The sequence below is a fragment of the Eublepharis macularius genome, chromosome 2 (assembly GCF_028583425.1).
Source record: "Eublepharis macularius isolate TG4126 chromosome 2, MPM_Emac_v1.0, whole genome shotgun sequence".
Lineage (NCBI taxonomy): Eukaryota > Metazoa > Chordata > Lepidosauria > Squamata > Eublepharidae > Eublepharis > Eublepharis macularius.
In genome coordinates, this window is record NC_072791.1 from 152,557,809 (window position 1) to 152,571,809 (window position 14,001).

Sequence of the window (14,001 nt, forward strand, 5' to 3'; positions counted from 1 at the left end):
AAGTTGTAAATTTATGAGGTGTTGACAAATACAAATCAGATAATCCTGTTAACTCTAACAGTAATGCAAATGTTGTCAGCATTTACGTGTGTGTGCGTGCGTGCATGAAAAGGTGGGGAAATTGATAACGATTCATCTGGATTGTCATGATTTGCTTATAAATATAGTGACTTTCTAGTCTCTCTGTTTTGCGTATTCATTGCAACAAATACAAGCTTATATGTTTTGGTGTTCATATCATACCAAGTTAGAACAAGAGTTCTTGGTTCCATCAAGAAAAAACGATGTATTGGAACGTACAAGTTTTTCTGCTCAGTCTCACCCACTTGGCCTCCCTACTGCAGCCCCCCCTACTGCAGCCCCGTAGTGCAAATCCCATCATACATGACTTTATGTCCATGTAGGTCTCACAATCTCCAGTATAATCTCTTTGTAGTAAAAAAGGCCTCCTCATTCCTCTTTTACCAGCATAAAAGCTGGCAGGATCCAACATTAAATGGTTAATGTTTTTTAAAAATGACCAGTGGGTATACTTGGTGAAATTGTGAAAGATGCAGAGTAAATCCAGAGGCATTTTAGAAGATTCTGGTATTTTGCTTTACTGTATAGGTCCCCAGCTGTTTGGAATGTAAATATTGTTTAGTTTAGGGGGGAAATACAGCTTGGTTTGAATGATAACATCCCATTGATATTTCTGTCCCAAGCATAAAAAAACAGGAAAATTTATAAAATTATTTTAGAAATTTTTCCTCATCAGTTGTAAGGGTTTGATACAGTTTTTGCCAGTTTTCCAAGTAAGATTTTTTTTTTTGCATTGTAGAGGATCCAGTTGGAAAGTAACGGTTGAGAAGAATTGTCAGAAGAAATATTATTTTACAACCTTAGCAGGTTGTAAATTTTTTTAGGGAGCCAATCTTGAATTGGGCAAGGAAACTTGGCTTTACTCACAGACACTAAAAAACAAACAAAGCGCTCTTCAGCCCTCTCCTCTTCACAGTGCAAAACAGGAGTCTGCCAGCACTTTCCCCTTGGGCTTGGGAATAAGGGTGTCTCTGCATGGGCATTCACTGGTTTTAACGTGCTCCCTGCGGTCACATGGCAGCTGCTGGGAACTGCCTCTTTTTAAAAAAGGAAAGATAAAAAGAAATCAGAATGGTGCTGCAGGAGGAGGAAAGGTCTCTGCCCTCATGTGTGCATTTTCAGGAAATGGCATTGGGAAGAGGGCAGGAGCAAATTGCAATCAAAACAAAATCTTTGTTTAGTATCCAAACTGCCATGAAGCTTCTCTTTTCAGATTAAAGAGAAACTGGTGCATCTGACGGAGAAGAGGAGAGAAATGGTGGAGAAGTGGGACAGGCGTTGGGACTGGCTTCGCTTGTGTGAGTAGGGAACAAGCTGTTTACAAGTTAGGCTGACCTGAAGAGATGATAAGTGATGCTTTTCCGGCTGGACCTCCTTTGAGATTCAAGCGGTGCCGCCCAAAACGGAATTTCTGTATGACTTGTGTTCTCTGCAAGCTGAGCTGTCCTGCATAGTATTTACGCTGTGACTGCACCACTCTTTTCAAACAGCAGCAGTCTTCTTCTATATTAAATTCAGAAGAGGAAATTTTCTACTTCTATATAGTTTACATAGACATTTCAGTTGGGGTGAGGGTTTTAAATTATGACAATTCCTGATTGGTTTGTCACCAAACTAAAAAGAACAATAGCAGACATCTTATATTCCCTGCTAGAGCATTTAGTGAAGGAAAATGAAATTAAAGGAGAAACCTACTTAGCTGGGACTGAGGAATTTCCTGTGATGTTACCACTTTAGTGCCTGCCTAGCATTAGATCCAGAGTTGTGTAGCTGCATAGAGCACACACCAAGCTCTTACATATGTGCTGAGTCCCTGCACCCCACACTGACCTTATCCTCTGCCAGAGCAAAAATCCTATATATGCAGGAAACAAATAGGGATGTTTGCAACTGTGCTGGACCATCAGAAAGAAAAGGAGATGGTGTCTTCTACTCTACTCTTGCAGTTTTTATGCCATTTTAATATGGGAGGACTGTTTTCACACTCTGAAGTGGCTGAGCTGAAAAGACGAGTCAGGAAGAGATGGGACTAGATTGGGGGAGGGGGAGGGAGAACTACAAAGACTGGCTAAATGTTATTTAAAATGTTAAATAAATTAAACAATAAATGTAAAAAATCTGCTAAGCCATTCTAGGGGCAAATCCACATTACTCATTCTAAGTCGCATGTTCCCCGCATTCCCCACGCAATCCCGAGTGCCGGTCACATTACCTCATTAAACAGACGCATTTCATTCGCATTTCTCCCGAATATGTGGTCACAGGTTTTCAACGGGAGTTTCACAGTGGCCGTGAACGGGCCAATGCACAATTTACATGGTTTTTTAAAAAACTACCCCTTTTCCTGTCTCTCTGGTCATTCCAAGAGTTCCTATTGGCTGATTCAACTTGCAAGTGCTCCGTAGTCTGCAAAAGACTGTTTTTGACTTCATAGCATTCGATTTATTGATTATGCTGTTTCTGAATCAAATCTGGTAGTTTGAAAAATCATTTTCGGGTGGATCCATCCTCAGAACGGACTCGCGAAACTTCCTTTTTAACTGTTTTTTATTATTTTTATTTTATATTACTGTAATATTGAAATTACGAAATATCGAAATAATGACACTCCAAGGAAGTGAAACGTCAGTAAAATTCAGGCACTGAACTGTCCTGCATAGGAAATGCCCACGAAAGCTTCCCACATGCTTCCAAATTTCCAAAAAAGAAACGGGAGAGAGCCATCAGTGCTGTCAGTGGGGGAAAGAGAGGCATCATTATCTTCAATGATGTTTCTTTATAAAGCAAGATTGAAATAACGGAAAAGTGCGCTCAAAAAATTTTTTAAAAATGGGCGGGGAAAAAAGGTCCCGCCCAAAAAAGCGGTTTTCGAGCGGCCGTGTGACCGGAGGGACATGCGAGAAAGACAGATTGGAAGCAGGAATGTGAACAAAGAGGAAAAAATCGCAGATTGGAGGCAAACGGAAGATATCCGATAAACATGCGGGTAGTGGGTGAATGTGGATTTGACCAACGTATACAAGGTATACAAAGACCATAGTAATTGCAAACTGAATTGGTGGTCAAATGGTCTTCATTGGGTGAATAAAATAATAAAATAAATTCTTACCAGTATCCTATCTCACACAATAATAAAGAGTCCACTGTCTCACACAGTGGCCAGCCACTTACTCTGGAGGGCCAACCACAGGGCACAGAGATTAAAGTCTTCTCTTGGTGTTACCTCCTGGCACTGGTATTCAAATAAGGTTGCCAACTTCCATGTGGGGCCAGGAGTTCTATTACAGCTGATCAGACTACAGCGATCAGTTCCCTTGGAGAAAATCAAAAAGAGTCCAGTAGCACCTTTAAGACTAACCAATTTTATTTTAGCATAAGCTTTCGAGAATCAAGTTCTCTTCGTCAGATGCCTGATACAGAGACTGGACAAACACAGAAGAGCAGAGGGAAGAGGCAATTAGGGGGGGAGGGGGAGGGAGCAATCAAAACATTCCTTTGCTAGTATATGTAAACATCTCCTTTTGGTGTGTGTATCAGTTGGCTTCAAAGGAGTTTGCCCTGTTAGTTTGTAGAAGCCAAACAGCTAGACCATCCAATTCCAATGCAGTATGGGCCTTCGATAACCACAGCTCTCCCTGCCAGATGCATCTGACAAAGAGATCTGTGGTTCCCGAAAGCCCACGCCAGGTACCACTGAGCTCCCCCAGACCCCACCTCTGTAAAGGAAATCTGTTACCTGTGGTAATGTGATAACAATGTCCTTGTTATCATGTGGCCAACATGTTATCATGTGCCAACAATGTCCTTCTGCTCTGTACATTGGACAAACCAGCCAACCTCTACGCAAAAGAATAAATGGACACAAATCTGACATTAGAAATGGAAACGTCCAGAAACCAGTGGGAGAACACTTCAACCTACCAGGACATTCCATCAAAGACTTAAAGGTCGCTGTAGTTCAACAGAAACCTTTCAAAAACAAAATCCAACGGGAGGCTGCTGAACTGGAATTCATATGCAAATTTGACTCTGTCAAGCTGGGACTGAATAGGGACTATGAATGGTTATCACATTACCACAGGTAACAGATTTCCTTTACAGAGGTGGGGTCTGGGGGAGCTCAGTGGTACCTGGCGTGGGCTTTCGGGAACCACAGATCTCTTTGTCAGATGCATCTGGCAGGGAGAGCTGTGGTTATCGAAGGCCCATACTGCATTGGAATTGGATGGTCTAGCTGTTTGGCTTCTACAAACTAACAGGGCAAACTCCTTTGAAGCCAACTGATACACACACCAAAAGGAGATGTTTACATATACTAGCAAAGGAATGTTTTGATTGCTCCCTCCCCCTCCCCCCCTAATTGCCTCTTCCCTCTGCTCTTCTGTGTTTGTCCAGTCTCTGTATCAGGCATCTGACGAAGAGAACTTGATTCTCGAAAGCTTATGCTAAAATAAAATTGGTTAGTCTTAAAGGTGCTACTGGACTCTTTTTGATTTTGCTACCACAGACTAACACGGCTAACTCCTCTGCATCTTGGAGAAAATGATACCTTCTAACACTGATGCCTTCTAACACTGGAATAACAAAATAGAATAAAATATATTTGCACTGGCTATTAAGAGAGGTTGTGCAGGCCTCTTGCTTATTTACATTTGAGCATTTTTATACTTAAGTCATTGCCTATTTTCATTTTTTAATCTGAGTACTTAAAAGGGACATGGGAATTTGAGGATTCCTCATTTCCCCCCCCCCTTGTCTCTACTGATGTGGATGTTGTGTTATGTGCTCCTCTGTTTTGTTTTTTTCATGACAGTGCTAGAGGTGTGTCAGTTTTCCCGAGATGCCTCAGTGGCAGAGGCATGGCTCATTGCCCAGGAGCCCTACCTGTCCAGTGGTGATTATGGACACACTGTGGATGGTGTGGAGAAATTGCTAAAAAGACATGAAGCCTTTGAGAAATCCACAGCCACATGGGATGAACGTTTTGCAGCACTGGAACGACTAACCACAGTAAGTGATCCATGGAATGAACCTTTCAGTGCTTTGTAGGAAGCATTATTCTGATATCCATGGAAAGTTCTTACAGGACTGATTGGAAAAAAAAGCCTCAAAACAGTTTTTGTAGAGGCCAGATAAGTTTCTCATTTTATTTTCATTTGAAGATTTTTTTAAATTTAATTTTTATTTCTGAAAGGAAAAGAGTTTTCATTATCGGATTTTTTTTCCTTGTCATGAAAAACTGTTAACAGAAGTTTGGGTTTCAGTGCTGTTGCAGAAGCAGAAGCTTGCAAATTAAACCATGTCTGTACCAATAGCAAATCTAGGAAGGAGCTGATGGAGCGGGAGGGAGTTCTGCAGCAAATTTAGAAAGGCTTGTGAAGAGTGAAGGGGGAGAGAGTCAACCCCCTAGCACACAGGAATGGAGAGTATGACCCTGTACTTTACTGCTTGAAATATGCAGTAACATCTTAAACATCTCAAACAAAACACAATTATTGTTTTACAGCTTGAATTACTAGGAAAGAGAAAAATCCCAGAGGAGCCTTCACAGCACAAAGTAGCTAGAACCACAGACCTAGAATATGACTTTGAACCAGAGCCAGAAGATGAGACAGGGTAGGTAACATGTATATAAGCTACATTCTGATCAGATGCTTCTGTGGCTGTAGGCAGGACTGCGTGTACTGTGTTTGTTTTTAATTTATTTTTTAAACCTTTTCAATTATATACACAGACGCTTCCTTGCAAATCAATAGTCAAACATAATCAATATAAATCAAACCCTCCTCCTTACTCATTTGGATCATTACTAACCCTAAGCTGCTTTCCTGTGCATAAAGGAAGAGGTACAGGGGTCCTGGTATATCCCCATCCCGAAAGAAAAGTAGTTGGAGGAAGACGATTTTGAGAAGACAGGGGTTCAATAGCTCCTATCAACTGTGCCTCTTTTCAGGAAGTGACCTACAACTACTTTGCTTTAAAAACAACTGTTGAGTAAAATAAATCATGTGATAGGTAGTTTGGCACAAGGTTTCTTTTATAAGGGGCCATTTAGATTCAGAATGCATTTGGTGTGCTCTGTGCTTATAAACAATGTCACTAAAGATATTCCCTTCATAATTGTGCTCAGATCCCACGGACACCTATCCTTCATTGTCTTATGTCCTATCTGTTGCTTCATATATGTGCTACTATATACTATTTGTATACAGTAGCTTTAAATATGATCCTTCTTTAAATATAATCCTGCTGGGTAGTTCTCTGTTACTTAATGTCAGGCTTAGAATAACTTATGCTCTGTTTCAGCATTTCTTTAACTCTGAATTGGATTTTTGCTGATGTTATGTTTTTGTAAATTTGCATTTATATACCCTGTGGCATTTTTTATTGAAATGTCGTTGATATTGACTGTACTAATTGCACACTATGTAATCCTCCTTGAGTCTCAGCGAGAAAGGCGGACTATGAATAACATAAATAAATAAAGTGAGAACCCTGTTTTTCTGGTGAAAAGTGCCATTAAGGATGAAGCCAGCTTATATGATGAGTCGACTTCATAGGGTTTTCAAGGCAAGAGACTTCAGAGATGATTTGCCATTTCCTACCTCTGTGAACTCTTTTCCAGAAAATCAACCCTCAGATACAGACATGTTTTTTGAAACTGTGGTCTGCTTCACCCTGATACCTTATTAGTAAAATAGCTTTTTTTACAGCACAAATGGAAACAAATGAAACGTAGCAAGAACATAATAGGACTCTTGCCTCCAGATCTTAGATCTTTTCTGGGTGTAATTATTATGGCAGTTTCCATGGAATTTGAATCTACTATCCAGCTGAGAAACCGGAGAAACAGATGCTTCTTAGGCTGGTACTTCGGAAATTCAAGATATAAATTCAGGAGAGACCACACAGTCACCCAGAGGGAGTATTTTATATGCCTTATCAGTAAATGTTGACTTAGGCAAGGCTCAGATTTTTTACTAGGGTAGCTGAAAAAGAATAGGGTAATTGTGAGCTCCTGATAGCTATGGCATTTTTTACCTAAATCTGAAGTGGTATGTATCAGGGAGGAGAACTTGCTATAGAATTTGCGCAGCTGAGTGGCACACAGTGAGAGATACAGCAAAGGCAGATATAGCAAAGATCAGACAAATGTCTCCAGTGCCATTTAAAGGCCAGGGGTGCCCCCAAAGATTTAATGCTTTAAAGGGGGGGGGGGTTAATTTTGTACGCTTTGAGAGACATTGGCTGAAATCCAACAGAACAGCTACAGGTTTATTTTCCAACATAGAGATTAAATTTTTGTATTTTGCAACATTTAAAAAGTTCCTTTTCTTTTATTGAGAGCACAAAATGGGAAGATGCTATGCATGTCTGTTCCATGCTAATAAAATCTGTACAGACGCTCCTAAGGGTTGGCCTTAGTTAGTACTTGGACGGGAGACTACTCAGGAAGTCCAGAGAGGCAAGCAATGGCATGTCACCTCTGTCTCTTGCCTTGAAAATCCTATGGAGTCACTCCAAGTCAGCTGCAACTTGACAGCATTTTACACGCACATAACACTATCTTTAATATCTTGACTGCTCCAGCATCTCCCTGCCCTGTTGCCCTAGCACCACTAAAATTCTTGTCCTGTACTGAGTGTGTCATCAATTAGTATTTTTGAAGTTTGGTATTTTGGCAGAGCCTGTAAGTTACCTTGTGAATGTAGAGATGTGATCTTTATTTTTTTTTTAAGGATTGAAGTGCTTCCCTCTTGTGGCCATGAAAATGGTATTATAGAAGGCATTTAAGTTCCCCCAGTGATGTGCTAAAATCTAATTTGGGGGACTGTTCTTCATTAAATTGCGATCTGATTGCTTGATGGCATTTTGTATTGCTTTTTAACAAGGCTGGATATGTGGTCATTGGGAGCTGCTATGGATATATTGAAAAAGTCAGTCATGCTTTTACTTTCAAATTTGAACTTTGTTAAATGACTTTTTTCTTGTGAACCATTCCCCTGTTTATTGTAGGCCTAAAGAAGAAGGCAAGAAGAAGGAAGGGTTAAGCTTAGAAGATGCTCTTTCTCCTGCTGCAGAAGACTCCTCACTGGTCAGTTACCAATTTTAGCTTCTCCTTTCTGGAAATCTTAGTAGCTTAAAGCTGCTTTCCAGATTTGTTGCATACCGGTCTATCTTGGTGAAAAGCATGTGAACAATGTGGTAGTGTCTCCACTATTCCGATATTCAGAACTTTACCTTGCAGTGTTCTTCACTTTTCAAAATTCTATCTGTATCAGTCGATCAAGCATCAGGAGATTTGGAGCCAAAGCATGTCAGCTAAATTGATTGTTTAGTTAAATAAAGATGAATAATATTACTATTTTAAAATGTACCATAGAATCCCCATTGTTGGAACCTCATCTACTTGACACTCTTGGATTTCTGAATTCCCTGTCATAACTTCTTTATGTCCCTATTGTCCATATAACTCTGTGTAAACACATCTTCCATTTATTCAACAAGCTTAAACACATTGTATGTCTCTCCAGCCATCTCATTGAACTAAGTTGTATTGTATATAATGATTGTTTTGTGGAACAAAAAAAATTTATTTTTTCTATTACTCAAGTTGGAAGATTTAAGATATGTGTAAAACAAACACTGTTCATAAAGGCATTTATAGAATTAGGATCTTTTTGATCTGCTGTATCCCACACGCTCATTTGGAGGGCTGTTTGGGGAGGAGAGAAATGCTACATCCTCAGTGATTATATTTGAAGAATAGGACTGTTTATCTATCTAACTCAAATAGCAGGTTCTAGGTACACACATTTAAAGCAATTGTATGCACATTTACTCTGCTGGCTATACATGTTTCCTAATAGAGATCCTGACAGTAGTGTAGAAGCCCAGCAGGTCCATTTATATTGTGGCCTGAATCTTTAAGCATTGTTGCAATTATTGTCTAGTGGAGTTATAGTATAGTATCTGGCATAGTATCTGGTAGCACTCAAGCATCAGAATCCGTTACATTTTTGTAGGGCTCTGTATTATACTCCAGAAACATAGAAGAGAAGAGCATGGACATTCTTCTTCTCTGGAGCCTTTGCAGACCTGATACTGTTCTAAAACAGCTCCTGGTTTCCAAGTGATTTTACTTATTCCATCTGCATCAAATCAGCAAATGACCTAGAGATTCACTGCCTGATCTCCATACTGTTGCTGTGGAATATTTTCTGTTCTTTACTCAGCTTTGAATCCTGGATGGTCAAGAATAGAAATGTTCATTGAAAAGTCAGTGTGCATGTAGGAGAGAAGGCTTTTATTTTTAAGGCATTTGGGAAACCATGGCTGATTCCGCACACGTTGGATAATGCACTTCCAATCCTCTTTATAGATCATTTGGAATGGATTTTTTTGTGTGCGGAACAAAAAATCCACCTCAAATGATTGATAAAGTGCATTGAAAGGGCATTATCCAACGTGTGCGGAATCAACCCATTATTTGACATGTCTAGGCACTTTGTAGCAAACTTTCTATTGAAAAGATATTTTACACATTTAAAAAGAGATATTTGTTTCTCTTTCTTTCCTCTGTGATCCCCTCAGAGAATCAAACTAGGCCTTGCTTTGACTCACTGTGGAAAGCACAAGCGAGAAGAAAACCAGAAAACTCATAGACATTGTTTCAGAACAAGCTATTTAATCACTGGCCATTTCCTAGGCATCCTTGCATCATAACATCCAGGTTTCATGAATCCAGGTGTACAAACCAGAATGTGCTTTCATACTACTGTGTAAGTATAGTGGAAAAACCTATTGAGAAGAAGATTAGGGTGATTATAGCTATAGAAACATACAGAATATTTTCTGTAGCTAGAGAAGAAAAAAATCACATGATGGAGTTCTGGAGTTTTCCCATCTTTACAATCAATTTACTAAGTGGTCTTGTTGGGTATGTCACTTTTAGTTGCTACTGATTTCATTTCCCTGTTGAAAGGTGGGCTGGTTTTACTCTTGTGTGCAGGAAGAGAATTATCATGGAGGAGGACACCATGACCATTACATTAAAGAGATGGAGATTTTAAGTGCTGTGCATAGAATTCTGCGGACGTGTCTTACAGAAATTTTCACACACATCAGAATGAATTGATTGTTCAGATATTTCTTCATGACATCCCCACAGGGAACTTCTAAAAAAAGTATAAAGGAAGTTTTGGACATGTGCCTTGTGTTCACATTGTGCCACTCTCCATCCACTTCTCTGCATGATGGGGGAGCACCACTTATACTCAAAATACAACCAAAACACATAGGCAAAGCAACTCTAAGCAAGAGAAGTGAAATACAGGCAATAGCTACTGTCTTTTTTTCTTCTTAAAAGGCTTACTAGGGCATTTTAGGGACATATCATTTTGACACAGTAATCTCCATTTTCCACATGCATGCTTATGTATTCACTCACATGATTTCCTCAGAATATATAATGTAGGCAGGTATATCTGAGCATTTAAATTTCTCTCTACAAGCATCTAAACACTTCCACTGGCAAGTACAAGCCATCTCTGTGACAGGAACATCATGTACAATGATCAGGCCTTGCTTCCCACATGATGCTATCTGTGCCACTTTTGTTACCAGCACAAGACATGGAACTCATCAGATGATCTACAGACAGGGCTTTCTGCTGCCCGATTTTTCTGCTACTTCCAAAAAGTTCCGTCAACTCTGAAGAAAATGCTGTTGCGTTATGCAAGCCTTTGTGCTTCTCTAGCGTTTAGTTCTCTGCCTTCTGTTTCTTTTTCTTTCATTACTGACTTCTCAATTTTCTCTTTTACCTTAGATTACTGGTAGTGTTTTCTTGTGACATTCTGGACCCCCCCACACCTTTATGTTCTGTTGCCTCTATTTAATTATTTAAATACAGAAGTTTTTTTTAATTCAAGTAAACAAAACAGGATCAAACAATATCCTATTATCCAGCTTTCTTTTTCTGCCAGCACTTGTTTTTTTACATATATAAGATCATTACTGGATATGGCATCAGAACACTCCCTTTCTCGCTCTGTGCCTGTCACCCTTCTGCTTCTTCTCATGCATTTTTGCCTCTGTCTTTAAAATGACATTGAACTTCAGAAAGCACAAACCTTCTGCCAGTCCTGCCTCACAGACCTTGGCCATACTTGAGGAAGTTTTCTTTCTAAACACTCAGCATTGTGAAACTTTGCACAGATTAATTGAAGCTACGGCTTCGTCTCTGCCGTAATCTTTTGAGGGCAGCCTCCTCAGGCCATTCTGAGATCCCTTAGACTGAATGAATGGCCAGTCACATGCATTTCTGACAACAGCATGGAATCTGCAGCAATCATGAACAGATTTGCTATTTTTAAAAATGTGTTTGTTATAAATATTTATACCTTACCTTTTATACCTCAGCTTAAAAAAAAAAAGTACTAAGCCAGCTTACCAAAAAAAGCATTTCTATGAGGCCTGGAGATCTGGAGTAGACTTCTGAACAGTGGCAAAAACCAAACCAAACCATGTGTCCCTTTCTTACACCTGCTTATAAATTCTTCTCAGCCTGCACAGTGTTTTTTATTTTTTTAATCTTGACGACAGCTGTTACCAGAGTTGACGATTACAGTTGGGTTTGTATGGAAATCACAGCAACCAAGCTATTGTTTCACAGTATTTTGCAACCCATAAGCATTTTGTTTCACAGGCAATTTGGAAGTCATTTTTCTTAAGTCCCTTGAGGCTTGACTGCTCCTCTGGATCATGTTTATTGCAATTATCTTCTCTGCAAGCCTTTCAAAAAGGTGATGACGTGTATGAAAAAGATGCTCCATAGCGGATTGAATACTTCTTAGAAAGCAGATTTCTGTAGAATGCTTAAGACAGTTAAGATTCTGTGGAGACTAGCGAGTACTCAGGCTCCAGCCGAAATCATATGCACCATTTTCCAGCCCTTCTCCTACGGTTGGAAGACTCACATGAAAAACAAAAAGGCAGTTGTAAATGCACTGATTCTGGGTATCTGGTCACTGATGCTGGGTATCTGGTCAGGCAGGAAGATGGATTTACAACTGAATTTCAACCTTCCTGTGCTTTATAGTGTACATGTGATTGTGGACTGTATGTTCCATCCTTTGTCTTGTGCATTGTGATGCTCCAAAAAGTCAGCAGGTCAAGCAGAAAGGGAAGCACAGCTGGAGCTTTTATTGTCCAGTTCTTTGACCTTTTCAGGTATTTCTGTCATAACACTGGAAAAACTACACTGGGAAATCCCAGGCAGCCTGTTGATGACAGTCCAAAACAACAGGAACCAAGAGAGAGACAAGGAGGGTGAAGACTTATTAAGAGGTATGGGGTAGAGTGATCCTGTGAACACACAAAAGGGTACTGTAGAGCTGGAAAAAGTACAAAGGAGGGCAACCAAGATGATTAGGGGGGTTGAAACACCTTTCCTATGATGAAAGACTGGAGAGCGAAACTTTTTAGTCTAGAAAAAAGACAGCTAAGGGGAGACATGATAGAGGGTTATAAAATTATGCATAGGGTGGAGAAAGTGGATAGACAGAGACTTTTCCCCCCTCTTCCATAATGTTGAAGTTTAGGGACATCCAATGAAGTAGTTGGGAAATAGATTCAAGACAAACAAAAGGAAACACTTCTTTACTCAATGAGTAATTAAAAGTGTGGAATTCACTGCCAGTGGTTGTAGTGATGTTCATGAGCATAGATGGCTTTCAAAGGGAGTTAGACAGATTCATGGAGGAGCGGGTCCATTGATGGCTACTAGCCATGATGACTAAAAGGAAACTCCAGACACAGTCAGTAAACCTCTGAAGACCAGCGCTACAAGGCAACATCAGAGAAAGGCTTTGGCCTCTCTACTCTGCCTGACCCTCTGGGGCAACTGGTTGTCTGCTGGACTTAGATGACCCACTGGCCTGATCTAGCAGGCTCTATGTATGTTCTTATTCTTATATTTTGCTAGGGCATTTCCTAATGTAATAATGTTTGGGTTTTTAATGGCACTCTGTGCTAGAAGCTCAGCTGTTAGGAGGCAGGGTTTTAACCCAGTATGCATTCTTTTTCAACAATTAAGTTGAGATTCCCCCCCACCCCCGCAATGTGTGTGGCTTAAGTATGTTGCAAAACCCATAGTTATAAGAACACATGCAGCTGGGGATTACATTCAGAGCAGTGAGAAAGCAAGCCACTTTCCAGTAAAATGTTAATGATACGTTGTTCTCAAAAATAGTTTGCTAATCAAGGGCTCAGCTGGAGACTGGGCTTTTTACTGCTTTGTTGTGAAAGGCTTATTGGGGAATGTCATCTGTTTAGTCTGCCTTGAATCACTGTGTACCACTGAGTGCCTCTTTAAAGATGCTAACATTCAAGATGGATTCACACACACAATGTCAGCAAAGAGGTAGTATTTCCAGAACTGCTCCAAGACCAAGAACAAGTGTCCTTCAAGGCATCCGAATGAGCTGCAGCAGCTTAGGCAATAGCCATCTCATTCAAATAGTGCCATGTGTGCAGAGGGGATGAGCTAGGGGATGGTGCAGAGGTGCAGATTTATCAGCTGCAGCCTCAGGGTGGACTTGGGAGAATAATTTTTTCTTGACTCTTGTTTTCCCCAGCTTGTTGCAAAAATAAAAGGACAATATATAATAAAGTACAGCATATTTTAGCAGCCTTCTTGAAGGTCACTTTCCCCATCTATATTGCATGACACATCCAGTCAGTTAAATGGAGCACAGATGAACATCACAATGTTGATACACATCAAACTGCATACCTGGAACTCAGTTTCTTTCATGGACTGAAATTTTACTGAATCTTGCCTATTGCAGCCTCTGTATATTCCCAGAAGCCCCAGCAGCTTTTCACTAAACCTGTTATGCTGGCCTGGTTAACTTTATC

At 40.1% G+C, this 14,001-nt stretch overlaps 1 protein-coding gene across 4 annotated transcripts in view; it reads left to right on the forward strand.

Annotated features, from left to right (window-relative positions):
• SPTB (spectrin beta, erythrocytic) overlaps nucleotides 1-14,001 on the forward strand; it is a 147,368-nt gene that overhangs the window by 115,346 nt on the left and 18,021 nt on the right. For 3 of the 4 annotated variants that reach the window (XM_054972835.1, XM_054972836.1, XM_054972834.1), the window contains exons 29-32: nucleotides 1,295-1,379; nucleotides 4,895-5,091; nucleotides 5,588-5,697; nucleotides 8,098-8,176. In XM_054972835.1, the coding sequence (XP_054828810.1) occupies nucleotides 1,295-1,379; nucleotides 4,895-5,091; nucleotides 5,588-5,697; nucleotides 8,098-8,176 (471 nt within the window). Of the gene's footprint in view, nucleotides 1-1,294; nucleotides 1,380-4,894; nucleotides 5,092-5,587; nucleotides 5,698-8,097; nucleotides 8,177-9,675; nucleotides 10,088-14,001 lie in introns of those variants that run through there. The other variant, XM_054972837.1, reaches the window with a different exon arrangement.